We start from the raw sequence: 27184 nt of genomic DNA, 5'->3' as shown, positions 1-27184 counted from the left end.
TGAGGGATGGACAGTTCAGTGCTTGGCTGGGTACCCCGAGACCTGGAAGCTGGGATACCAGTATAGCACAGACTCTAGAGCCACACTGGTTGGACTCAAAATCCAAGCTGTTTTACTCAATGGCTGTGTAATTTTTGGCAAGTTACTAATAATTTCTCTATGCCTCAGTCTCTTCATCTGAAAAATAGAGATAATAGTAAATACATTATAGGGCAGTTCTTAGGGTAGTGCTAGTCATATCAGGCATTGGGGCTCTGAGTGGAGTCAGTACTGGGGGACCCTGATTCAGGATCTCTAGGAGTTGGGGAAGGGGCAAATTCTTGGGTCCATTGGGTCTCAAGGCTAAAGTTGGGAATCCAAAATGAGGGTCCCTGGGGGAGAATAAGTAGTCTCAAACTTAAGTGCCTGAGAGACAGAAACTGGGGTCCGCACTCAGATCCCTAAGGAAGTTGCAAAGTCTGGGTCACTGAAGGAAAAATTAGGGGCTGGGGAGACATACGTTCCTCTTGGGGAGCAGGAAAAGAGGGCTCCACTTTCTTGAGAGGACTAGGGGGAGCCAGGGGCTAGGAAGATGGAAACTTGAGCAGGGGAGGTGAAAAACACGAGTCTAGGACTCAGAATCAAGTTCCCTGAGTGGGATCGGCGCCAGGCTTGGGTACCCTGGAGATATTAGGGGGGTCCCCGCACTATGGCTATGTAGAAGGGGAAGAATCAGAGGATCTGAGGGTGGCGACGGGATCTCCCCATCCTGGGCCTCCGAGATTATGAGCTGAGCTGAGCGTACGCAGGCCGCTTCCTCCCACAGGAAACCGCAGGCTTCGGGCACACCCAGCCTGCAGGGAGAGGCGCCCACTGCCCGCCCGCCCGGGGAGGCCCACGTGGGCAGCAGCCGCCGCCGCGGAAGGGGCGTGCCTTACAGAGCGAGTGGGTGTAACCAGAGGGGGCGTGGCCAGAAACCGGGGGGCGGTATGGAGTGCCCGAGGTCTCGCCCACTTCCGCCCTCCAGCGCGCGTACGTGGTAGGCGGCCAAGCGTTTTTGGCTGCTTCCCGGGAAGCCGTTGGTCGCGCTTGCGTAGTGAACCGCTGAGGCTGTGGTGAGCGCTCCTTCTCCGCGCAACTCGCGGCTTCGGCACCGCCTTCTTTCCTATGAATCCTTAATTTAACGTGGTCATAGTCAGCTTAAGACCGGCACCTCTCGGGCTCCGTCTTGTAGGACCTCGGCCTGGCCTCGAGGGCTTCCATACAGGTCACCGCAGGCTCTTTCAACTCCCGCCGCTTCCAGGCCCGCGGTACTAGTGAGACCTCAGCCTCGACCTCCCCAGGACCATTTCGACCTCCCGCAGGCCTTCAAGGCCTGAGCGCCTCCCGATTAGCCCGCCCTTCACCGCCCTTCCACCGGGCCCCTCGTAAGGCCTTCCAAACGCGACCCTCGAAGCCCGCCCCTTACGGGGAAGCCCCTCCGCTCGCTGTCTCCGAAGCCCCGTCCTGTACTGGTGTCTGTGCCCCTCCCCTCGCCGGCTCCTAAGTCGCGTCCTGTACAGGTGTCCGTGCCCCTCCCCTCGCCGGCCCCGAAGCCCCGCCCCTCGAAGTTCCTCCCACTTACTCTCCTCACAGGTCTCAGCCCCGCCCATCACAGCTCCCTACGGCACGCCCCTCTCAGGCCTCACAGCCGTGCACCTCTCAGGGCTCCGCAGCACCGCTCCACAGGCCCTCCCGGCTCCGCCCCTTTCAGGACCTCGCCGCCCATCAGTTTTGTTTGTTTGTTTGTTTGTTTTTTGAGACGGAGTCTCGCTCTGTCGCCCAGGCTGGAGTGCAGTGGCGGGATCTCGGCTCACTGCAACCTCCGCCTCCCGGGTTCAAGCGATTCTCCTGCCCCAGCCTCCTGAGTAGCTGAGATTACAGGCACGAGCCGCCATGTCCGGCTAATTTTTTGTACTTTTAGTAGAGACAGGGTTTCACCATGTTGGCCAGGTTGGTCTCGAACTCGTGACCTCAAGTGATGCGCCCGCCTCGGCCTCCCAAAATGCTGGGATTGCAGGCGTGAGCCACCGCGCCTGGCCTTGCCCATCAGTTCTCAGTCCGTGGGAACCCTGCAGGTCTACGCCTCGCATCCTTCTCCGCCCCGCCTCCCATAGTTTCTCCCGCGGCCTCGGTCCCTCCCTGGCCGCTGTCCTCAGTCCTCATTGGTCCCTTATCTCCCCAGTAACCAGACCACAACACTGAACTTGGAGCACCAAGAACAGGTCAGGCCCGTCGGCAGGTAGGGCCCAGGACTCCCCCGACCCTGCTCAACCCCCCCTACAGCAGGCCGGGGTTTCCCCCTCTCCTGCGACCAAACAGCCTGGCCTCGGATATCCTGAGAGCCCAGGAGGCCTATCCCCTGCCAAACCCGCGCCAGAATCGGAGCCTAGACGCAAGACCCAGAGTGTGAGAGGTGGGAGGGCTGGAGAGGTGTGGGAGAGGCCTGAGAGAGGTTCCCCCTCCAACCCCTCTTGGAGGAATGAGGCCAGCGTGGTTCTAGGGTCACCCCCTTTCAATTCCCAGTCCCTCGCAGTTCATTGTCCACCCTCTCTGGGCCCTGGCCCGCCTGCTGTCTGAAGGGTCTTATATGTCCATCCCTACAGGAGCCCCACCCTGTTTGGCCAGGATGCCTTTGGGACGCTTGGCAGGGAGTGCCCGCTCCGAGGAGGGAAGCGAGGCCTTTCTGGAGGGAATGGGTAATTCATTCATTCTTTATATCATTCACCCATTCTTTTCCAGCCTCCAGCTTTCCCAAGTTCCAGGTCCTGTAGGGAGGGAGGGAGAGTGTCTGTCCAGGAGCGCCCTCTGGTGGGAACAGACATGCGCCCTAAGGGAGGCGGGGCGGGCACCACCCTGGGTGGGCCAAGCCTGGGCAGTGGGGCAGGCTGGAGACTTCAGGCAGCAGAAGTTTGAGTGGGGCCCAGAACTCCCTGTAGGAATTGCCAAGGGGAGAAGGAAGGAAGGGTGTTTCTACAGAGATGACAGAATGTGGCTAGAGTAGGCTTTCTCAACCTTGGTACTGTTGACTCTTGGGGTGGGATAATTCTTTGTTGTGGGGGCAGTCCTGTGTGTCGTAGGATGCCAAGCAGTGTCCATGGCTTCTACTCACTGGATACCAGTAGCCCCCTCCCTTCTCCACAAGTCATGACAATGACAAATGTCTCTAGGCTGAGCATGCTGGCTCATGCCTGTAATCCCAGCACTTTGGGAAGCTGAGGAAGGAGGATCACTTGAGCCCAGGAGTTCAAGACCAGCCTGAGCAACACAGTGAGACCTCATCTCTACAAAAATAAAATAAAATTAGCCAGGTGTGATGGCGTGCACCCATAATCCCAGCTACTCGGGAGGCTGAGGTGGGAGGATCACTTGAGCCTGTGAGGTGGAGGCTGCAATGAGCTGAGATTGTGCCACTGCGCTACAGCCTGGGGGACAGAGCGAGACCCTGTCTAGAAAAAAATAAGTCTCCAGACATTGCCAAATGTTTTTGGAAGGCAGAATCACCCGCTGATTGAAAACTACTGGGCCTTTGGAGATGGGGAGCATATGGGCAAGACTGGAGAGGTGGGTAAAGTCAGGTCACTTGGGGTCTCGGATCCCAGGCTGAGGTGCTAAGACTTTGTCCTGCAGGTACTGGGGCATCATGGGAGGCCTATGAGGGGTAGGGTCTGCTGTGGGTGGGGTAGGGTTGGCTGTGGGTGTAGAGAGACCCGCTGGGACTGTGTGGGAAGGCTGGAAGTTGAGAGAAAGGTTGGGGTGATGGTCCAGGTAGGAAAGGATGAGGCTGAGCCCAGGGGATGGGTTAAGAGAGGGAGGAGGCAAGAGGATGGGGCTGAGGGCTGCTGATGGTGCGGCAGAAAAGGAGGGAGGGAGCAAGAGCCTTCCCAATTCCAGGTGGTGTGCCCAGGTCCCAGAAGACCCAGAGGCCTTCCAGAAGTGCCCTCTGGTGGGATGGGAGTGGGTTTTAGGGGAAAAAACCCTGAGTTCAGTTTTGGGTATGAAGGGATGAGGAAGCTCGAGGGATCCCGGAACTGAGGTGCATTCCTAGAGGGGTGTTGGAGGCTGGATCTGCAGTTCAGTTGCAGTTTGTGAGACCCCAAAGGGAGCAGAATTCCTAGGTCCTGGGTTGGGAGGAGCTGGTGGCCAGGATCCCTGCTGAGTCCCTTGGCTGGCCCTGTTCTCAGTGGATTGGGAGCTGAGTAGGCTGCAGCGACAATGCAAAGTGATGGAAGGGGAGAGGCGGGCCTACAGCAAGGAAGTCCACCAGCGCATCAACAAGCAACTGTGAGCTGGGCGCCTGGGCCCTGAGCTGGGGAGGAGGGGGTCAGAGGGGCTGAAGACTGGACTCCTGGGTCCTGCCTTCAGTGATGCTGAGTTCTGCCCCCTTACTGGCCCCTCTTCCACCTCCCTGCCTGGGTAGTGAGGAGATCCGGCGCTTGGAGGAGGTACGGGGTGATCTCCAGGTGCAGATCAGCGCAGCCCAGAACCAGGTCAAGCGGCTTCGGGACAGTGAGCGGCTGGAGAACATGGACCGCCTGCTGAAGGGCCGGGCCCAGGTGCAGGCGGAGATCGAGGAGCTGCAGGAGCAGACCAGGGCCCTGGACAAGCAGGTGGGGTTTGAGAGGGGGTTCTGTGGATCCTGCTTACGGGCAACTGTTGTAACCTCCCTGAGCCTTAGCTTCCTCATGTGAAATTGGGGCTATTAGGCCAGGCACAGTGGCTCATGCCTGTAATCCCAGCACATTGTGAGGCTGAGGCGGGCAGATCACTTGAGGTCAGGAGTTCAAGACCAGCCTGGCCAACGTGGTGAAACCCCATCTCTACAAAAAATACAAAAATTAGCCAGGCATGGTGGCACATGCCTGTAATCCCAGCTACTTGAGAGGCTGAAGCAGGAGAATAGTTTTTTGTTTTGTTTTGTTTTTGAGACGGAGTCTTGCTCTGTCGCCCAGGCTGGAGTGCATTGGCACAATCTCGGCTCACTGCAAGCTTCGCCTCCCAGGTTCATGCTATTCTCCTGCCTCAGCTTCCCGAGTAGCTGGGACTACAGGTGCCCACCACCACGCCTGGCTACTTTTTTTGTATTTTTAGTAGAGACAGGATTTTACTGTGTTAGCCAGGATGGTCTCGATCTCCTGACCTTGTGATCCGCCCACCTCGGCCCCCAAAGTGCTGAGATTACAGGCGTGAGCCACTGCGCTCGGCCAGGAGAATCGTTTAAACCCGGGGGGCAGAGGTTTCAGTGAGCCAAGATCGCGCCACTGCACTCCAGCCTGGTCGACAGAGCAAGACTCTGTCTCAAAAAAAAAAAAAAAAAATCGGGGCTATTGAAAGCATCCATCTGGTAGAGCTGTGTTCAGTGGAAACATAGATGTTTGCTGCTTTAGCACAGTCCCAGACATTCAAAAACAGGACTGGTGTGGTTAAGCAGGAAAGGTTCGCATGTTAGAGTCCCCAAAACCTGCATTAGAGTCCTGGCTCTGCCATCGGAGCTCTGTGATCGGGGGCAGGCAGGTTTTCCCCTCTCTGGGCCCTAGTTTCTTCATCTGCAAACAAGGACGGTGGTAATGCCGCAGTCTAGACAGGTTGCGAATCCCATCTGTTTTGGGACCTTGCTATTTGACCTTGCAAACAATGTGATTTTTCTAGGCCAGTGATCTGTCAAGTTTTTATGACCATGACTCATGAGGTGTAGTTCATACACACCAAGATGCATACAGATATACACACAGACATATATTAATATATCTGAAACAGAAGTTTCAGCAAATAATATATATATATATACATTTTTTAATGTGGTATTCATTCTGCTAAATTCTGGTCTAGCCTTCATTTAAAAAACCAATTCGTCAGTTGGGCACAGTGGTGCGTGTCTTGAGGCTGAGGGGGCAGGGCTACTTGAGCCCAGGAGTTTGAGGCTTCAGTGAGTTGTGATTGCCCTGTTGCACTCCAGCCTGGGCAACAGAGAGAGACCCACTTTCTTTTTCTTTTCAAGACAAAGTCTCGCTCTGTCACCCAGGCTGGAGTGCAGTGGCTGGCAGGATCTTGGCTCACTGCAACCTCCACCTCCCAGGTTCAAGCGATCCTCCTGCCTCAGCCTCCTGAGTAGCTGGGATTACAGGCACGTGCCACCAAGCCCAGCTCATTTTTGTATTTTTTGGTAGAGATGAGGTTTTGCCATGTTGGCCAGGCTGGTCTCAAACCCGTGGCCTCAGGTGATCCACTCACCGTGGCCTCCCAAAGTGCTGGGATTACAAGCGTGAGCCATTGTGCCTGGCTCGGAACCCCTTTAAAAAACAAAAACCAGTGATGCGGCCACAGGTAAGGAGTCCACAAGTCAAGGAATCCCATCTGCAGAAACTGGCAAAGGCAAGGAATGAAAAGACAAGGTCCAGACTGGGAGAAAATATCTGCAAAGCACGTATCTGATAGAGAACTTGTATCCAGAATATATTAAGAACTTTCCCAAACTCCATTAAAAAGACGGTCCATACCAAGTGTTGCGGGAAGGATGTAGAGGAAACAGAAGTCTCATACTCCACTGGTGGGAATGTGGAATGGGACACTACTTTTGGTACACAGTTTGCACAGTTAGGCAGGTTTTTGTTTTTTGTTTTTGTTTTTTTTTTTTGACGAAGTCTCGCTCTGTCACCCAGGCTGGAGTGCAATGGCACAATGTCAACTCACTGCAACCTCTGTCTCCTGGGTTCAAACATTCTCCTGTCTCAGCCTCCTGAGTAGCTGGGATTACAGGTGTGTGCCACCACTCCCAGCTAATTTTTATATTTTTAGTAGAGAGGGGGGTTTCACTATGTTGGCCAGGCTGGTCTTGAACTCCTGACCTCAAGTGATCCACCTGCCTCGGCCTTCCAAAGTGCTGGGATTACAGGTGTGGGCCACCGTGCCTGGCCCAGTTTGGCAGTTGCCAAAAAACAAAACGTATACTTGACAATATGATTCAGACATTCCACTCCTAGATGTTTAGCCAAGAGGAAAGAAAGCACATGTCCATATAATGAATTGTACATGAATATTCATAACAACCCAACTTGATTTGTAAAATCGAAAACTGAAACAACCCAAATGTCTGTCGGTGGTCGAGTGGACGAGCAAATTGTGGTCTATACATGCAATGGAATATGACTCATGAATAAAAGGAACCAGCTATTGATACACACAACATGGGTGAATCTCAAAATAACTACTCTGAGTGAAAGAAACCAGATACCCCTTTGATCCCCAAAAGAGTCCTTACTATACAATTCCATTAATATAAAATTCTAGAAAATCAAACCAATCTGTAGTGACAGAAAACAGATGAGTGATTGCTGGGGGGAGACTCGACTGCAGGAAGAGAATGAGGTGAGGAACTACAAAAGGGCATGAGGAAACTTTTAGGGGCAATGCATATTTTCACTATTTTATGTCCAAACATAACAATTATACAGTTTATTTATTTATTTAGAGATGGAGTCTCGCTCTGTCACCCAGGCTGGAGTGCAGTGGCGCAGTCTCAGCTCACTGCAATCTCCACCTCCTGGGTTCAAGCAACTCTTCTGCCTCAGCCTCCTGGGTAGTTGGGACTACGGGTGCCTGCCACCATGCCTGGCTAATTTTGTATTTTTAGTAGAGACAGGGTTTCGCCATGTTGGCCAGACTGGTCTCGAACTCCTGACCTCAGGGGATCTGCCCACCTCAGCCTCCCAAAGTGCTGGGATTACAGGCGTGAGCCACCGTGCCCATCCCACATTGAACACTAAATATGTGCAGTTTTACCGTATGTCATCTCTTCTTTCATAAAGCAATTACTGAGGCAGGAGGATTGCTTGAGCCTGGCCTGGGAGGTGGAGGCTGCAGTGAGCTATGATGGTGCCACTGCACTCGGCCTGGGTGACAGAGTGAGACCCTGTCTCTAAAAAAGAAGAAAAAATAAAGAAAGAAAATTTTGTTGGGATTCATGTGCAGTTGAAAGAAATAATGCAGAGACATCCCTTGTACACTTTGCTGCATTTTCCCCCAGTGTCAACATTTTGGACATTTCTTTTTCTTTTCTTTTTTGAGGTGGAGTCTCGCTCAGTCACCCAGGCTGGAGTGCAATGGTGCAATCTCGGCTCATTGCAGCCTCCACCTCCCAGGCCAGGCTCAAGTGATTCTCGTGACTCAGCCACCCGATTAGCTGGGATTACAGGCACGTGCCATTACGCCCAGCTAATTTTTGTATTTTTAGTAGAGATGGGGTTTCACCATATTGGCCAGGCTGGTCTCAAACTCCTGACCTCAGGTGATCCGCTCGCCTTGGCCTCTCAAAGTGCTGGGATTACAGGCGTGAGACACTGCGCCCACCAACAATTGGGTATTTGGCTTTTATTGCAGCAACTGCTGAAAATCCAGTCTCACAAAGATGTGACATCTTCAAAAGGATGATAGCGCCCTCTCATGTTGAACTTGTGAACTGCCTTAAGCTAGCAGTTCATGTGGTATCTGACCAATATCAAGGTCTTCCTCAAAAATTTAAAACATCCTCATGCTGAGTCTTAAGTTTGCTGCAGCCTTCTGAGGTATCTTTGGTACGTGGATTAGTTTGTTAAGGCTGCCGTGACAAAGTTCCACAAATTGGGTGGCTCGTATAACAAAAATATGTTTTCTCATAGTTCCAAAGGCCAGAAGTCCAAGATCAAGATGTAGGCAGGTTTGGTTCCTTCTGAGCAGTGTGGGGGAGAATCTGTCTGTTCCATGCCTCTCTCTCTCTGCTTCTGCCAGTTTGCTGGCAGTCTTGGGTACTTTGGCTTGTAGACATGTCACCCAATCTCTCAGCTCACTGCAGCCCCTGCCCCCTGGGTTCAAGCGATTCTCCTGCCTCAGCCTCCCAAGTAGCTGGGATTACAGGCATGCGCGACCACACCTGGCTAATTTTTGTATGTTTAGTAGAGATGGGGTTTCGCCATGTTGGCCAGGCTGGTCTCGAACTCCTGACCTCAAGTTATCTGCCCACCTCAGCCTCCGAAAGTGTTGGGATTACAGGCGTGGGCCACCACGCCTGACTTCTGCCTTTATCCTTACGTGGCGTTCTCCCTGTGTGCGTATCTATGTCCAAATTTCCTTTTTTGTTTTGTTTTGTTTTGAGACAGGATCTCCCTCTGTCACCCAGGCTGGAGTACAATGGCACAATCACAGCTCACTGCAGCTTCGAGCTCCTTGTCTCAAGGGATCTGCCACCTCAGCTTCCCAAGTAGCTATGACTACAGGTGTGCACCACCATGCCCAGCTAATTTATTTTGTATCTTGTAGAGATGGGGTCTTGCTTTGTTGCCCAGGCTGGTCTTGAACTCCTGGCTTCGAGAGATCATCCTGCCTCAGCCTTCTAAAGTATTGGGATTACAGGCATGAGCCACCACACCCAGCAATTTCCCATTTTTCTAAGAACACCTCGTCGTAGTGGATTAGGGCCCACCTCAATTACCTCATTTTAATTACTTCTATGAAGATCTGTCTCCAAATAAGGTCACATTCTAAAGTACTGGGGGTTAAGACTTCAACATGTGAGGTGTTTTTTTTTTTGTTTTTTTTTGAGATGGAGTCTTGTTCTGTTCCCCAGGCTGGAGTGCAGTGGCACAATCTCAGCTCACTGCAACCTCTCCTCCTGGGTTCAAGCAATTCTCCTGCCTCAGCCTCCCGAGTAGCTGGGATTACAGGTGCCTGCCACCACGCCTTGCTAATTTTTGTATTTTAGTAGAGGTGGGGTTTCGCCATGTTGGCCAGGGTGGTCTTGAACTCCTGACCTCAGCTGATTCACCCACCTCTGCCTCCCAGAGTGCTGGGATTACAGGTGTGAGCCACCGTGCCCGGCCAACATATGAGTTTTTACGGGACGTGATTCAACCCATAACAGAGCACAAATTGAAGTGTTGAGCAATTCATTTATCTATTTAGTCTGCATGTTATGTTGAATACCTGCTTTGTCTCGGACAGGGAGAAAACACAAGACTCTGTGTCCTCATGGAACCCCCAGTTTGCTTGGAGAGACAGAGCACACCCCAATAAGTACAGATGAATACAGAAATGAGAAGGACAGATTGGAAGCTGGTTTTAGGCATAAGCAGACCCAGGGCTACTAATGTCATCAAGTTCATTCTCACCATCTCTCCAACTCTCATCTCCACTTCTGTCCACTGGCCTCATTCTCCCAGGACCCTCCCTGTGGTGGGGCTATGACAGGAGAAGTCCTGGAATCCCATCCTTCCATCTCATGTGCTTCCCCTAGACTATCAGGAAAGGAGTCAGGGCTGGGTGCAGTGGCTCTTGCCTGTAATCCCAGCACTTTGGGAGGCCAAGGCGGGTGGATCACTTGAGGTCAGGAGTTCAAGATCAGCCTGGCCAACATGGTGAAACCCCATCTCTACTAAAAATACAAAAATTAGCTGGGTGTGGTGGTACGTGCCTGTAATCCCAGCTACTCGGGAGGCTGAGGCACTAGAATTGCTCGAGCCCGGGAGGTGGAGGTTGCAGTGAGCCAAGATTGCACCGCTGCACACTCCAGCCTGGGAGACAGAGCAAGACTCTGTCTCAAAAAAAAAAAAAACAAAAAACAAAAAACGGAAAGGAGTCAGGCTGGCTTCATGGGGTCACATTCCCATCTCTAGGCCAATCCCTGTGAGTGTCCAGACCTGGGTCATGTGACTGATAGGGTGATACACTGTGGTTGGAAGGCCCACCAGAACCACATGGAGGGCTGGATAGTGTCAGCAGAAGGGTAGATGTTATTCTGGGGTGACAGGGACAGCAGATGTTTGCCATGCTTAGTGACTCATTTTCCCTGGGCCATTCAATCTCTCCCACATTCAGGCAACCAAAAACAGGTACCATCCTCTTTCTTCTAGATCCAGGAGTGGGAGACGCGGATCTTTACCCACAGTAAGAATGTCAGGTCCCCGGGATTCATCCTGGATCAGAAGGTCAAGATCGGGCGAAGGATCAGGATCCTAGAAAACCAGTTGGACAGGGTGAGGGTCAACCTCCTGGTCCCTCGACCTGAATTGTGCGGTTATGGGAAGAACTGGGCATGGTCATTGGATTCTGGAAATGCTGGGCAGTGTGTGCACATGTGTGTCAGGACACAGGATTCTGGAGAGATGGAGGTTCCCAAGGAAAGAAGACTGATGGGTCCTTAGAGGGGAGTAGACATTGATTTCGGGAACCCCAAAGAACCTCTGTTTCTCAGGAAACAGGCCGGCCCAACCTCTGATAAGTGTCTCCTCCTTGGCTGAGCTTGGAGGAGGCAGGCAGACTTGGCTTCAGACCCACTCTTCCATCCGCCTTTCTACTCCCAGGTCACCTGTCACTTTGACAACCAGCTGGTGCGGAATGCGGCCCTGCGGGAGGAGCTGGATCTGCTGCGGATTGACAGGAACCGCTATCTGAACGTGGACCGCAAGCTGAAGAAGGTCAGTGGCCCTGAAATCCAGGGGAGGAGAGAGGGACCCCTGCGCAGGTCCTCCCCACAGCTGTTTGCCCTTCCTGCTCTAGCACTCAGGCCTCAAGTATGGGATTGACTAGAGCTGTAGGCTTGCTTTAGTCCAAAAGGCATGGAGGCCTGGGAAATGTTGGAGGACACTTCCAACAAAAAAGTGGCCTCATTTATAGTTGTAGAAAGCAGAATGTCATTCTGAATAGTATCACCCAGGGCAATCTATGAGCAAGCAAGACCATTTATTATACATTCCACGGGGATCTTTGAAGAACCAGCCCTGTCCCCTCTCTTTTGACTTTCTTTCTTTCTTTTTTTTGAGATGAGTCTCACTCTGTCGTCCAGGCTGGAGCACCGTGAAGTGATCTTGGCTCACTACAGCCTGTGCCTCCCAGATTCAAGCAATTCTCCTGCATCAGCCTCCCTAGTAGCTGGGACTACAGGGGCCTGCCACCACGCCCAGCTAATTTTTTGTATTTTTAGTAGAGATGGGGTTTCACTGTGTTAGCCAGGATGGTCTCGATCTCCTGACCTCATGATCCACCTTCCTCGGCCTCCCAAAGTGCTGGGATTACAGGCGTGAGCCACCACACCCGGCCGATTTTTTTTTTTTTTAGTAGGGACAGGGTTTCACCATGTTGCCCAGGCTAGTCTTGAATTCCTGAGCTCAGGCAATTCGCCTGCCTCGGCCTCCCAAAGTGCTGGGATTAGAGGCGTGAGCCACTGCGTCCGGTCTTGACTTTCATTTGGAAATAATTTCAAATTACAGAAAAGGTGCAAGAATTATACAAAGAACTCCTATATATCTTTCACCCAGTTTGATAATTTGCCACATTTATTTTCTCTTTCTCCCCCACTCTTACTATTGGTGTGTGTAATTATTGTTTTGCTGAAAATAATTTATTATCCTGAATGCTGAACTGTTTGACAATGTTGTAGACATTATGCTCCTAAGTACTTGAGTGAGCATTTCCTAAGAACAACGCCATTTCCTTACATAAACACAGTGCTGTTATCCAAGTCAGGGAGGTTAACATTGTTAGAATTCTAAACCGTCCATATGTCAAGGTCACTGATTGTCCCAGTGATGTCCTTTACAGTGAACTTGATTTTCCTACTCTAGGCTCTGGTCCAGAATCCCACGTTGCATTTGGTTGTTCTGGCTCTGTTCATCTGGGTCAGTCCCTTGGGCTTTTTTTCTCCATGACGTTGACATTTTGGAAGCATCCAGGCCGTTTGTGTTGTGCGATGTCCCCTGACATGGGTTTATCTGGTCTTTTTTTTCTTTTTTGATACTAAGTTTCACTCTTGTTGCCCAGGCTGGAGTGTAATGGCATGATCTTGGCTCACTGCAACCTCCACTTCCCGGGTTCAAGTGATTCTCCTGCTTCAGCCTCCTGAGTAGCTGGGATTACAGGCATGCACCACCATGCCCGGCTAATTTTGTATTTTTAGTAGAGACAGGGTTTCTCCGTGTTGGTCAGGCTGATCTCAAACTCCTGACCTAAGGTGATCCACCCGCCTCAGCCTCCCAAAGTTCTGGGATTACAGGCATGAGCCACCACGCCCGGCTGGTTTATCTGATCTTTCTTCATGATTAGACTTGGCGTCTGCACTTTGGGGGGAATGTCACAGCAGTGATAGTGTGTCCTTCCTGTGCAAGATCTCAGGAGGCACCTGATGTCAACTTGTCCCATGACTAGTGATGTTGTCTTTGATCACTTGGCTAGCCAGGAAGAGTTTTCCTTTTTGTAGTGAATAAGTGGTCCGTGGGGAGATTCTCTGAGACTGTGTAAATATCTTGTCCCCTGACACACCTTCACTCAATCATTTTGTTACGGGATATTTACGGCATCACTTTTCTGGCTGGAAACCTCCTTGGCCAGTGGTGCCTTTGCCCGAGTTCTTGTACTGTGTCCAGGAAGAAGGAGGTAGGCAGACAAGTGGAGCGTGAGCAAGATGAAGAGGAGCTTTACCGAGTGTTAGGACAGCTCAGAGGAGACCTGCAGGGGGCAGCTCCTCTGCAGGCAGGTCGTCTCGTCCAGTGTTCAGCTATCAGCAGTGAGGAGGCCCTGGAGAGGGTGGATCCTCTCCGCAGGCAGATTGTTCAGATGTCTCTGCAGGCCTCTGAAGCTCTCAGCAGAGAGGGTAGCTCCATGGGCGGCCATGGGCAGGCCTGGAGGAGACGCTGCAAGTCCCCACTCGTTTTGCAGTACTGGCAACCTGGCCCCCAGCCTTCAGGCCCTCCCTGGCTTGAAGGAGGGACCTTACCGGGTACTTGCCCTCTTCTGCCCAGGAATCTGCCTGCCTCCTGCTGCCATTCATGGCACTGGGCTGGACCCCAACCCCTCTCTGAGATCAGAGTGGGTGTGAGAGAGGAGAGAGGCCAAGCAGCAGGAGCAGACACGCTCGAGCCTGCAGGGATCGGGGTGGGGAGGGGGGTGCGGTGGTGCTTTCCTGGGCCGTTCAGGGTACAGGCTGCAGAGAACTTCAGAGATGCCTAGGTCCTGTGGTTGGGAGGGTGGCTGCAGCTGCACTCTGGGAGCTCCCACCCCACCAACTCGGAAGGGGCAGGACCCTCGCTTGTCCCCGGCTGCTGCCTGCTCCCTGGAGTGGGAGGCCCGGGTCTGTAGCTGCGGGTTGGGCAGCTGCAGCTGCACCCGGGAGGGCAGATCCTGCCTGCTCCCGGCTCCCTGCAAGAGCACAGAGAGGCTCAGATCCACAGCAGCAGTTTGGGCAGCTGTAGTCCCGCCCAGGAGGGCGGGGATCCTGCCTGCTCTGTGGAGCAGAAGGCCTGGGTCTGCAGCTGCGGTTCTGGTGGCTGCAGCTGCACACGGGGAGCTCCCATCCCAACTCAGAAGGGGCAGGGCTCCTACCGGCTCCATGGAGTGTGCAGCCACAGCCAGCAGCTACTGCCATCAATTTTATCATCCATGAATGATTCTTCCCTGAATGGTTATTACTGTAATGGCTGCAACAGGGTAATTTAAAAGACTCTGTCATTTCTCCCACATTTATAAGATGGCATTTTCCTTAAGGAAACACTTCTCGGCCGGGTGTGGTGGCTCATGCCTGTAATTCCAGCACTTTGGGAAGCTGAGGCAGGCGGATCACCTGAGGTCAGGAGTTCGAGACCAGCCTGGCTAACATAGTGAAACCCCGTTTCTACTAAAAATACAAAAAATTAGCCAGGTGTGGTGGTGCACGCCTGTAATCCCAGCTACTTGGGAGGCTGAGGCAGGAGAATCACTTGAACCAGGGAGCTGGAGGTTGCAGTGAGCCAAGATTGTGCCATTGCACTCCAGCCTGGGCAACAAGAGTGAAACTCTGTCTCAAAAAAAAAAAAAGCAAAAAGGAAACACTTCTCTTTCTCCCCCTGTGTATTTGAGTGTTGTCAGTGAGCGTTAGTGTATTCTGACTTTATAGATGATGATCCATAACTGCCATTCATTTTAATGTTCAAATTGCCCCAGATTTGGTTAGTGGGAGCCCCTTCAAGCTGGCTTCTGCGGCCTTTGGACATAGCCCATCACCTTTTGGGAGTACTTCCTCACTTTCTGGCACACGAAGATAGTCTGGGTAATCTGGACCTTGTTCTGCCCCATCCCTGGGGTTGGCCATTTTTCTGAGGAGTCCTGGTTCTTTCTAGGGAAGAGTAGGTGTTGAGGCACTAAGAGACCGTTTTCTTTTTTTTTTTTTTTTTTTTTGAGACGGAGTCTCGCTTTGTCACCCAGGCTAAAGTGCTGGAGTGCAGTGGCATGATCTCGGCTCACTGCAAGCTCTGCCTCCCGGGTTCACGCCGTTCTCCTGCCTCAGCCTCCCGAGTAGCTGGGACTACAGGCGCCCGCCACCACGCCCAGCTAATTTTTTGTATTTTTAGTAGAGACGGGGTTTTGCCGTGTTAGCCAGGATGGTCTCGATCTCCTGACCTCGTGATCCGCCCACCTCGGCCTCCCACAGTGCTGGGATTACAGGCGTGAGCCGCCAGCCTGGCACTAAGAGACTTTGTTGCTACTTGGGTGTCATTGCTTTGAGGCCCTTCCTCTGGAGAGAGCTAGGAAGCACACATATTTTATATGTTTTAAAATTCTATTTATGTTTTGTAGAGATGGGGTCTTACTATGTTGTCCAGGCTGCTGTCAAACTCTTGGGCTCAGGTGATTCTCCTGCCTTGGCCTCACAAAGTATTGGGATTACAGGCATGAGCCGCTGCGCCTGGCTGACATATTTTACAATAGTGAGTTCACATTGATACCTCTGATTCCATTCCAATATCACCAGCTTTTTCCTGAGCATTCCTCATTTCATCTTTCTTTCTTTCTTTCTTTCTTTTTTTCTTTTGAGATGGAGTCTCACTCTTGTTGCCCAGGCTAGGGTGCAATGGCACGATCTCGGCTCACCACAACCTCCGCCTCCCGGGTTCAAGCTATTCTTCTGCCTCATTGTCCCAAGTAGCTGGGATTATAGGCATGCACCACCACGCCTGGTTAATTTTTTGTATTTTTAGTAGAGACAGGGTTTCTCCATGTTGGTCAGGCTGGTCTCAAACTCCCGACCTCAGGTGATCCTCCCGTCTCGGCCTCCCAAAGTGCTGGGATTACAGGCGTGAGCCACCGCGCCTGGCCCTAATTTTGTATTTTTAATAGAGATGGAGTTTCTCTATGTTGGCCAGGCTGGTCTCGAACTCCCAAGCTCAGGTGATCTGCCTGCCTCGTCCTCCCAAAGTGCTGGGATTACGGGCCTGAGCCACCGCACCTGGCCCTATTACTATTTTTAAATAAAGTTCACTTGCTTCCATTTGCATTCAGTTTTAGTTTTCTCTCCTCTCTTTATTGATTTAATTTCCTTTATGAATATGTAAAACATTAACAAGGTTCTCAAATCAAACTATTCCAAAAGGTCTCCTAGGGAAACGTCATTTCCTCTCCATCTCCTCCACCTCATTTCCACCCAGTTCCCGTAGGTTACTAAATATTTTCTTAGTTTCTGCTTATCTACAGAAAGAGCCTTTTGATCCAGCTTATCAATTTGACTTCACACCTCTTTAAAATCCCTTTCATGGGCAGTCGCTAATGAGGAGGGTCCCCATTTGGAAGGCTCAAGAGCTTTACTCCTTATTGGAGAAGCACGGGGCCGAAAGGAAAGACTTCGAGCAATGGGGTTGTAAGAAGTGGCACTGATTTTTTTCTCCTCCCCCCACAGGAGATCCACCACCTGCAGCACCTGGTCAGCACCCTTATCCTCTCCTCCACCTCTGCCTACGCCGTCAGGTAGAGACTGCGGGTATCCTGGGATGGCGGGACCCAGATGACTCAGGACGCACCTTTCCATAAGGCAGTGGTGGGAAGGTTCAGGACTCATGAAACACGTCAGAACCTATTTTTTCTCCCATAATATCCCCTTTTTCTCTCTCCCCGCCACCAGTTCCCCACCTCCACTGGCAAGGTCCTGTTCTGTCTTTTTTTTTGAGACAGAGTCTGGCTCTGTCGCCCAGGCTACAGTGCAGTTGCGCTATCTTGGCTCACTGCAACCTCTACCTCCCAGGTTCAAACAATTCTCCTGCCTCAGCCTTCCGAGTAGCTGGGATTACAGGTGCCTGGCACCGTGGCTGGCTAATTTTTGTATTTTTAGTAGAGATGGGGTTTCACCATCTTGACCAGGCTGGTCTTGAACTCCTGAGCTCATGATCTACCTGCCTCTGCCTCCCAAAGTGCTGGGATTACAGGCATGAGCCATTGCACCCCACCGGCCCTGTTCTTTTTCTTGGGCATGTAAATTAACCTCTACTGACCCCATCTAGCACATAAGAATGTATCTACTGGCTGGGCGAGGTGGCTCACGCCTGTAATCCCAGCACTTTGGGAGGCCAAGGCAGGCAGATTGCTTGAGCTCAGGAGTTCGAGACCAGCCTGGCCAACATGGTGAAATCCCGTCTCTACCAAAAATATAAAAACTTAGCTGGGCATGGTGGCGGGTGTCTGTGGTCCCAGCTACTTGGGAGGCTGAGGTGGGAGGATTGCTTGAGCCCTGGGGGCGGAGGTTGCAGTGAGCCGAGATTGCACCACTGCATTCCAGCCTGGGCAACAGAGTGCGACTCCGTCTCAGGAGAAAAAAAAAAAAAAAAGTGCATCTAGCACATATATAGTGCAGCAGGGTTCCTGGAAGCATCTGGCGAATTTGTTATTCGTCAGCATTGGTTGCAAGGGGCAGAGATTCTCTCGGGCCACCTTCAGATAGAGGCACACTGTAAGGAGTTGAGGAGCTGAAGCTGCTTTAGGTGTTGGCTTCTCTCTCCCTCTCTGGGGCTCTCATGAGCTCCATGCTCTCTCTCTCACTCCATCCCTGTCTCTTTCTCAGCTTCACCCTCTTCTTTTGCTCCAAATGCTTTCTTACCTTCTACTGAGTTCTTCTCTGGCTTCTGTTTTCTCATGGTCCCTGATCGACGTCAGCTGTGGCCTGGATCGTCCTTAGGGTCTCTGTGATTTCTCTCTTTCTCTCTGTTAAAACAAACATGGCAAAATTCACCATTTTAAAGCATAGAATGTAGCAGCATTTAGTACATTCACGGGGCCGTGCAACCGCACCACTTCTGTCTAGATCTGAAATATTTCCATCACTCCAAAAGGAAACTGTACCTGCCACCGGGAAGTGCAGGAATCCTCGCTTTTTAGTCTTACTTGGGAGAAAGAATTCTGCCAAGAGACTGATTTAGCCAACAAAGAGAATTTACTGAAGGCAAATAGAGAACAGAGAGTTTACATAGAGAGAGACAGTACACTCTGAAGGATGAGGAGAGCAGGCTGCTGAAAGAACATGGGCCAGCAGCACACCGAGAGTTTTGTGTTGGGTTTCTAATATGATGTCGCACTCTTTTGAAGTTCTTGCTTCTGTCTTTTTTTTTTTTTTTGAGACAGTTTCGCTCTTGCCACCCAGGCTGGAGTGCAGTGGTGCGATCTCAGCTCACTGCAATCTTCACCTCCCAGGTTCAAGCGATTCTCTTGCCTCAGCCTCCCAAGTAGTTGGGATTACAGGCATGCACCACCAGGTCTGGCTAATTTTTGTATTTTTAGTAGAGATGGAGTTTCACCATGTTGGCCAGGCTGGTTTCAAACTCCTGACTGCAGGTGATCCTCCTGCCTCCCAAAGTGCTGGGATTACAGCCTGAGCCACCGTGCCCAGCCGGTTCTCTGCTTTTTGTGACCACAGGATAACTGCAACCTGATTCAGCCCCATTCCTGTGACCCCAGGCTGGCCCTGCCCATCTGGGACACCAGCTGACTCCACCCCACCCCCCACAACCTCTGGCTGACCCCGCCCATCCCCAGGACCCCAGGCCGACCCCAGTCCAGCCTCCAGTCATCCTGACCCCGGCTGACGCCCGCAGGGAGGAGGCGAAGGCCAAGATGGGCTTGCTGCGGGAGCGCGCGGAGAAGGAGGAGGCCCAGAGCGAGATGGAGGCGCAGGTCCTGCAGCGGCAGATCTCGCACCTGGAGCAGCTGCACCACTTCCTCAAGCTCAAGAACAACGACCGGCAGCCGGATCCCGATGTCCTGGAGAAGCGTGAAAAGCAGGGTGAGGCTGGGGCTGCTGCCTTTGCATCTCAAGGGCCTGGCCGCCCCTGGGGCACCTGCAGCACACCTTCGTGCCCCAGGTGGGACCACACTTCGCTCCCCCTCACCCAGGAGGTCTCTGTGTTGGAGGCCACCCAGGAGGCCGACCTGCTGTTCTCTCTTCCCCTAGCCGGGGAGGTGGCCGAGGGCGTCTGGAAGACCTCCCAGGAGAGGCTGGTGCTTTGCTACGAGGACGCCCTGAATAAACTGTCCCAGCTGATGGGGGAGAGTGACCCTGACCTGTTGGTGCAGAAGTATCTGGAGAGTGAGTGGGGCCCTGGGTGGAGGGAGGAGGCCCGGGACCCCGGCACCCCCTGAGTCCAGTGCAGGCTGGCCTCAGCTCTGGCCCTGGGGAACTCCTCCATCTGTGCTGGAGGAACAAGGTGTCATGCCTGGGACCTGCCGCCTGCGTCCACTGGCGTCTTACCGTGGCCCTGTCTCTGCCCCTCCCCACCCCCTCCTCACTCCTGGGCCTGGGGTCACTCTTCACATCCTTCCCTCAACCCTGTTCCTCTCTGTTTCTCTCCTTACCCATATCTACCATTCTCCCCGCCTGCATCTCCCCATCTCCCTTGCTATTGCTGAGTCTCTGGCTTTCCCTCTCTGCCTTGCTGTGTATTTCTGTGTCCCGCCTGCCGTATCTTCCCACACCTCTTTGTCTCTGTGACTCCTCTCTGTTCGTCTCTCTGCCTTGGTTTCTGTGTGGCCTTCCTCATCTTCACTTTCTTTGGCCTTCTGTATGCCTCTCTGTCTCTGTTCTCTCTGTCTCTGTTTCTCTGTCTCCCTCTCTCTGGGCCCCGCCTTGCCCAACTCTCCCAGTCGAGGAGCGCAACTTTGCTGAGTTCAACTTCATCAACGAGCAGAACTTGGAGCTGGAGCATGTGCAGGAAGAGATCAAGGAGGTGAGTGAGGCCTGCCCTCTCCATCTCCTCCTCTCCTCCCGGCCTCCCCGCCCCCTTCCCTCCCTCAGCCTGCCTCCTGCTTCTTCCTAGCTCCACACCCCCCAACTCCCGAGGCTGCCATCTGGCCCAGCATTCAGCCCTGTCCCCACAGATGCAGGAGGCTTTGGTGAGCGCACGTGCCAGCAAGGATGACCAGCATTTGCTGCAGGAGCAGCAGCAGAAGGTATTGCAGCAGCGCGTGGACAAGGTGCACTCGGAGGCTGAGCGCCTTGAGGCCCGCTTCCAGGATGTGCGGGGACAGCTGGAGAAGCTCAAGGCTGGTGAGCACCCATGGGTGCCCCCTCCCGAGCCTGGCTTCTCCACTTGGAAGGACACCATCAGCCCGCGGGGCTTGGAGGCATTGCATGGACAACCTGGTTCACTTGCTTATCAGTTGCCCCATATCTGTCCATCTTTCCAACCAGGGTCTATCCCTCCAACTGTCCCATGTCCATCTATCCATCCATCATCTGTCCCTCCAACTGTCCTACACCCATCCATCCATCCATCTATCAATGCATCCATCCATCCATCTAGGGTTGATCCCTCCAACTGTCCCATATCCATCCATCCATCCATCCATCCATCCATCCATCCATCCATTCAACGTCTGTCTCTCCAATTATCCTATATCCATCCATCCATCCAGAGTCTATCCCTTCAACTGTCCTATATCCATCATCCATTCAGGATCTATTCCTTCATCTGTCCTATGTCTATCTCTCCATCCAGGGTCTATCCCTCCATTCTGTCCCATATCCATCTATCTATCCAGGGTCTGTTCCTTCATCTGTTCTATATCTATCTACCCATCCAGGACCTACCCCTCCATCTGTCCTATATCCATCCATCCATTCATCCATCCATCCATCCATTCATCCATCCATCCATCCATCCAGGGTCTATTCCTCCAACTGTCCTGTATCCATCATTCATCCAGGATCTATTCCTTCATCTGTCCTATATCTATCTCTCCATTCAGGTTCTATACCTCCATCTGTCCCATATCCATCTATCTATCCAGGGTCTATTCCTTCATCTGTCCCATATCTATCCATCGAGGATCTACCCCTCCATCTGTCCTATATCCATCTGTCCGTATATCCATCCATCCATCCATCCATCCATCCATCCAGGATCTATTCCTCCAACTGTCCCATGTCCATCCATCCATGCAGGGTCTATCCCTCCAACTGTCCCATGTCCATCCATCCATCCAGGGTCTATCCCTCCATCTGTCCCATGTCCATCAATCCATCCATTGTCTATCTGTCCATCTGCCTCCAACAGCCCCACACCCATCTGTTCATCCATCTATCTGCAATGACATTTGACTTTTGTCTTCCTAGTCTTAGTCTTAGTTACCAAATTTCTTCTTAGTCTTAGTTACCAAATTTCTTCTTAGTCTTAGTTACCAAAAATGTTATTATTTGTAAAGAAAATGATGATAAAATATAATAGCAATGTTTATTATGTGTCATTCACTGTGCAAGGCACTTATGCATTATTCCACTTGTTTCACAAAACACTAAAAAACAGATGCTGTCCCTCCAACTGTCCCATATCCATCATCCACCCATCCATCCATCTATCCAGTATTCATCCACGGATCATCCATGTACATCTGTCTGTCTATAAATGCCTAGCAGTGGGACTGATGGGTCTTAGGGTAGGTATATGTTGACATTTATTAGAAAATGCCAAACAGTTTTCCACACTGGTCGCAAGATTTTATGCTCTCACCTATGCGAGCATATGGGAGTCCCCGGTGATCCACACCTTTTCCACCACTTCCTAGTGTCAGCCATTTTTTATCTTGTTTTGTTTTTGAGATGCAGTCTTGCTCTGTCACCAGGCTGGAGTGCAATGGCATGATCTCGGCTCACTGCAACCTCCGCTTCCTGGGTTCAAGCGATTCTCCTGCCTCAGCCTCTCCAGTAGCTGGGACTACAGGTGTGCGCCACCACGCCCAGCTAATTTTTGTATTTTTAGTAGAGTCGGGGTTTCACCACGTTGGCTAGTATGGTCTCGATCTCTTGACCTCGTGATCTGCCCGCCTCGGCCTCCCAAAGTGCTGGGATTACAGGCGTGAGCCCCCGTGCCTGGCCGTCAGCCATTTTAATATTAGCCATCTAACGTGTGTGCCGTACTCTCTCTGTTAATTTAATTGGCATTTCCCTGGTGACTAATAATATTGAGCATCGTATTGGCCATTCAGATGTTTTTGTAAAGTTCCTGTTCAATCTTGTGCACTTGTTTTTTTTAAAAATTGGGTTTGTCTTGCTATAACTGAGTTGAAGGAGTTCTTTGTATATTCTAGATACTAGACTTTTGGTAAATATTTTCTCTTATACTGTAGCTTGCCTTTTCATTTTTTTTGGTGATGAACTGAAGTTTCTTAGTTTTGAGGATATCTAATTTATGAAATTTTCTTTTTGTAGTTGATGACTTTGTGGCCTGCCTAAGAAATTTTTGCCTGTCCTGAGGTTACAAAGGCATTATGCTGTGTTTTCTCCTAGAAGTTTCATTGTTTGAACTCCCACATTGAAGTCTGTGACTTATGACAAATTGATTTGCATGTATGGTATGAGGTAGGGGTCTAGAGTTTCCTTTTTAAAAATTTTTTTAGATTTTTTTCATTTATTTATTTTTTGAGAGGAATTTCGCTCTTTTGCACAGGCTGGAGTGCAGTGGCACAATCTCGGCTCACTGCAACCTCTGCCACCCAGGTTCAAGCAGTTCTGCCTCAGCCTCCTGAGTTGCTGGGATTACAGGTGCCCGCCACCACGCCCAACTAATTTTGGTATTTTTAGTAGAGACGGGGTTTCGCCATGTTGGCAGGCTGGTCTCAAACTCCTGACCTCAGGTGATCCGCCCGCCTCAGTATCCCAAAGTGCTGGGATTACATATGCATGAGCCACCGTGCCCGGCCCTTTTTTTTTTTTAGAGATAGGATTTTACTATGTTGTCCAGGCTAGTCTTGAACTCCTGGACTCAAGTGATCCTCCTGTCTTGGACTCCCAAAGTGCTGGAATTATAGGCATGAGCCACCACTCCTGGCTGAGTTTCTTTTTTTTTTTTTTAATCCTTTCTGTGGGTATCAGTTGCATCCACCTGTGCATCCTTTTTTTTCTATTATTATTATTATTTTTTAAAATTTGAGACAGTCTCGCTCTGTCCCCCAGGTTGGAGTGCAGTGGCACGATCTTGGCTCACTGCAATCTCCCCATCCTGGTTCAAGCGATTCTCCTGCCTCAGCCTCCCAGTAGCTGGGGTTACAGGCACACACCACCACACCCAGCTAATTTTTGTATTTTTAGTGGAGGGGGGTTTTGCCATGTTGGTCAGGCTGGTCTCAAACTCCTGACTTCAGATGATCCACCCGCCTTGGCTTCCCAAAGTGCTGGGATTACAGGTGTGAGCCACTGCGCCGGGCCTCATCTTTCTTATTTTTCAGGAAGTAGCCATGCAGAGCACTCAGGAGTCAGGCTGTCCTGTTTCCTTTCTCTTTTTTAAAACATTTATTGTTAGCTTTTATTTGTTTTTTTGACATGGAATCTCACGCTGTCAGCCAGGCTGGAGAGCAGTGGTGTGATCTGGGCTTACTGCAACGTCCATCTCCCGGGTTCAAGCAATTCTCCTGCCTCAGCCTCTCCAGTAACTGGGATTACAGGCCTGCACTACCATGCCCGGCTATTTTTTTTGTATTTTTAGTAGAGACAGGGTTTCACCATGGTGGCCAGGCTGGTCTCAAACTCCTGACCTCAAATGATCTGCCTGCCTTGGCTTCCCAAAGTGCTGGATTACAGGCGTGAGCCACTGCACCCAGCCTGTCCTGGGTTTGAATCTCAGCTCCACCAATTGTGAACCTTGGTGTGTGGCTTCCTCCTTCCGCTCTGGGAATGGGGATGGCAGTGCCTACTTTGCAGGGTTGTCATGAGAATTAGAAGGGATGACGGATGGAGAGAAAGGTGGGGGGTGGTGGGGAGCGAGCTGGAGAGCCTCCTCGGGGCATACCGTAGGAGCTCAGATATGGGCAGGTCCTCCTTCCTGCTGTCGTGATGGCTGAGCCGAGCCCTGTGCTAGGTGATGTGGGCACAGTGGGGAGAGGCCCTGGAGGGGACTGACCTGCGCACTGGGCACTCATCACTCAGGGGCTAGGACAGAGGATGCCCAGGCACTGGGGGCGAGAGGAGGCCCTAACTCAGTCTGGGGTGCAAGACCATAATTTGTGGGGCCCAGTGCAGAATGAGGGGCCCCTTGTTAAAAAATTGCTGAGATTTTCAAGATAGGAAGAGCAGCAGCGTGTCAAGCCAAGTGCAGGCCCCTCACCACTGCCTGGATCTCACACTCACGAGGCTGGCTCTGCTGGGGTCACTGGGAAGGCTTCCTGGAGGCCGTGACACTTGAGGCTGACTTTGAAGGACAAGTCAGGGAGAGAGGGATGCACAGCAGTGCCGTCCCCCTGCCTGGCTGGCTGAGCTCGGGTGACTCCCTTTTGGTCTCTGAGCCTTGACTGCAGTCTCTGTAGAATGGGGCAGTGAGGACCTGAGTGGGGAGAGGGCTGGCACCCAGCTGGCGGTGCCAGATCCCTGACAACCGGCCCTCCATGACGCAGATATCCAGCTCCTCTTCACCAAGGCCCATTGCGACAGCAGCATGATCGATGACCTCCTTGGGGTCAAGACCAGCATGGGAGACCGGGACATGGGCCTCTTCATGAGCCTCATTGAGAAGCGGCTGGTGGAGCTCCTGACAGTGCAGGCCTTCCTATATGCCCAGGTGGGAGGCAGCAGGGAGCCGGGACAGGAGGCTGGTCTCGGGGGTGGCCCAGCTGACCGCAGGCTCCCACACTCTCCAGAGCTTCACCTCCCTGGCCGACGCTGCCCTCCTAGTGCTGGGCCAGAGCCTGGAGGACCTTCCGAAGAAGATGGCCCCACTTCAGCCCCCTGACACTCTGTGAGGCGCAGGGCAGGAGGGACGCAGAGGGGACGGGGCTTCCATGGGGGCAGAGGGAACACACAGGATAGAGGGTTTTGGGGGGCTTTTGGGGACTGGCTGGCGGATGTGGCCCTGGGGGGTTAGAATATGAAGTATGTGCTTCGAGGCAGCCAGAAGGAGTAGGGGCTTGGCACCTGTGTGGGAGGATGGGGCCCCGGGTGCCCCAGAAGGGAAGGGCACTCGGGGCTGGTGGGAGAATGGCTGAGGCTCCCGGGGTTTAGCAGGAAGGGCCGCTGGCCTTTTTGAGGGCTGAGGTCTAGTCTTTTCCAATTTTCCTTCCCCTCCCCAGAGAAGACCCCCCGGGTTTTGAGGCCAGCGATGACTACCCCATGAGCAGGGAGGAGCTGCTGAGCCAAGTGGAGAAGCTGGTGAGAGTGGGGCCTGCGGGGGTGGGGCCAGGCCTCAGTGTGTGTCGGGGCCCAGCTCACCTTCCCTGCAGGTGGAGCTCCAGGAGCAGGCGGAGGCGCAGCGCCAGAAGGACCTGGCCGCCGCCGCCGCGAAGCTGGACGGCACCCTGAGCGTGGACCTGGCCAGCACCCAGAGGGCCGGCTCCAGTACCGTCCTGGTGCCCACCAGGCACCCCCATGCCATCCCCGGGTCCATTTTGAGCCACAAGACTAGCAGAGACCGTGGCTCTCTTGGCCGCGTCACTTTTGGCGGCCTCAGCTCCAGCACTGGGCATTTGCCCAGCCACATCACGCATGGTGACCCCAACACTAGCCACGTGACCTTCGGCTCCACCAGTGCCTCGAGTGGGGGCCACGTGACCTTCAGACCCGTCAGCGCCAGCAGCTACCTGGGCTCCACTGGATACGTGGGGTCCAGCAGGGGCGGAGAAAACACAGAGGGTGGTGTGGAGAGCGGAGGCACAGCGTCGGATTCGAGCGGAGGCCTCGGGTCCAGCAGAGACCACGTCTCCAGCACCGGCCCTGCCTCCAGCACTGGCCCGGGCTCCTCCACCAGCAAAGACTCCCGGGGCTAACACGAGGAGCACGCAGCCCCCACCCTGCCCTGGCTCTCTGTGGGGTCTTTTTTTGTGTCTCTACTTCCCCTGTTTGCCTTGTGGGTCTCTGTCTTTTTCTCCCAGTGGCAGGCCTCTGTCTTTTTGCCCCTTCAACTGTTTTCATCTGCCCTTCATCACTGCCTCACCTATGTCTCCCGGTTCCTTTCTCTCTGCTCCTGACCCTGCTTTTCCCTCTGACTCCTGATCTCCTGTTCTCTGGGCTTCCTGGTCAGTGTCTGTCCGTCTTGTCTCCATATCTGCCCCTTCACTGTCTGCTGAGCCCTGGCCTCCTGTGGATCCCCCACCTCCTGTTTCCGGCTCACTCTCCTCATCTCCATCTCCCAGGCTCTCCACGCATCTTGTGTCCCTGTCTCTGTAGCTCCTTACTCCCCAAGAGCCCCCCAGTGCTGACAGGTGTGGGAAAAGTCAGGGCGAAGACGCCAGGTTCAGCATGGGAAAATGGGACTGTGGAAATAAAGTATATGTGTGGAGAGCCGGCTTCAGGCATGGCTGCTTCCTCTACCTCCGGCCTGGGGGTAATCTGTGACCCTGTCCCGATTCCCTGCCATTCATTCATTCATTCATTCATTCATTCACTCACTCATTCAGCATTCTTATTTATTTATTTATTGAGATGAAGTTTCCCTCTTGTTGCCCAGGCTGGAGTACAGTGTCACGATCTCGGCTCACTGCAACCTCCGCCTCCTGGGTTCAAGTGATTCTCCTGCCTCAGCCTCCCGAGTAGCTGGGATTACAGGTGCCCACTACCACGCCCGGCTAATTTTTGTATTTTTAGTCGAGATGGGGTTTCACCATGTTGGCCAGGCTGGTCTTGAACTCCTGACCTCAGGTGATCTGCCCACCTCAGCCTCCCAAAATGCTGGGATTACAGGCGTGAGCCACCGCACCCAGCCTATTCATCCATTTCTCTGAGATCCACGTGTCAGGCTCTCTTGGAGCTGTGTTGGTCAGGGCAGGCTGGGCTGTGCTGCAGTCACAGCTGCAGATTCTCTGTGGTCCTCAGGCAGCAGAGGTTTCTCTCCTTTGTGGGCCAGCTGAGCGCTCCGCTCCATATCACTCGTGTACCCCGGGCCCATGGCACAGCCATCATCTGGAATGCTGCCAGTCCTTTGGCACGGGAAGA

The 27184-nt window shown here is 52.6% G+C and overlaps 1 protein-coding gene across 13 annotated transcripts; it reads left to right on the top strand.

Annotated features, from left to right (window-relative positions):
- The first annotated feature begins 599 nt into the window (after positions 1-599).
- ODAD1 (outer dynein arm docking complex subunit 1) lies at positions 600-26543 on the top strand. 13 transcript variants are annotated; one of them, XM_055103511.3, is made up of 16 exons: positions 600-1094; positions 2204-2243; positions 2625-2717; positions 4203-4302; positions 4439-4628; positions 10899-11021; positions 11349-11462; positions 16688-16755; positions 18870-19057; positions 19226-19360; positions 19915-19997; positions 20149-20317; positions 24655-24818; positions 24898-24995; positions 25327-25405; positions 25477-26543. In XM_055103511.3, the coding sequence occupies exons 3-16, from the start codon at positions 2648-2650 to the stop codon at positions 26017-26019; spliced, it is 2124 nt and encodes a 707-aa protein (XP_054959486.2). In that variant the 5' UTR covers positions 600-1094; positions 2204-2243; positions 2625-2647; the 3' UTR covers positions 26020-26543. The 13 variants fall into 13 exon arrangements, with proteins under 13 accessions (XP_054959486.2, XP_054959483.2, XP_008964965.4 ...); XM_055103508.3 differs by having other exon boundaries at positions 2204-2260; XM_008966717.5 differs by having other exon boundaries at positions 600-1246.
- Positions 26544-27184: the final 641 nt, after the last annotated feature.

This window comes from Pan paniscus, chromosome 20 (assembly GCF_029289425.2).
Source record: "Pan paniscus chromosome 20, NHGRI_mPanPan1-v2.0_pri, whole genome shotgun sequence".
Lineage (NCBI taxonomy): Eukaryota > Metazoa > Chordata > Mammalia > Primates > Hominidae > Pan > Pan paniscus.
Note: the sequence above shows the minus strand (reverse complement) of the source record. Positions and strands in the feature narration are given on the sequence as shown.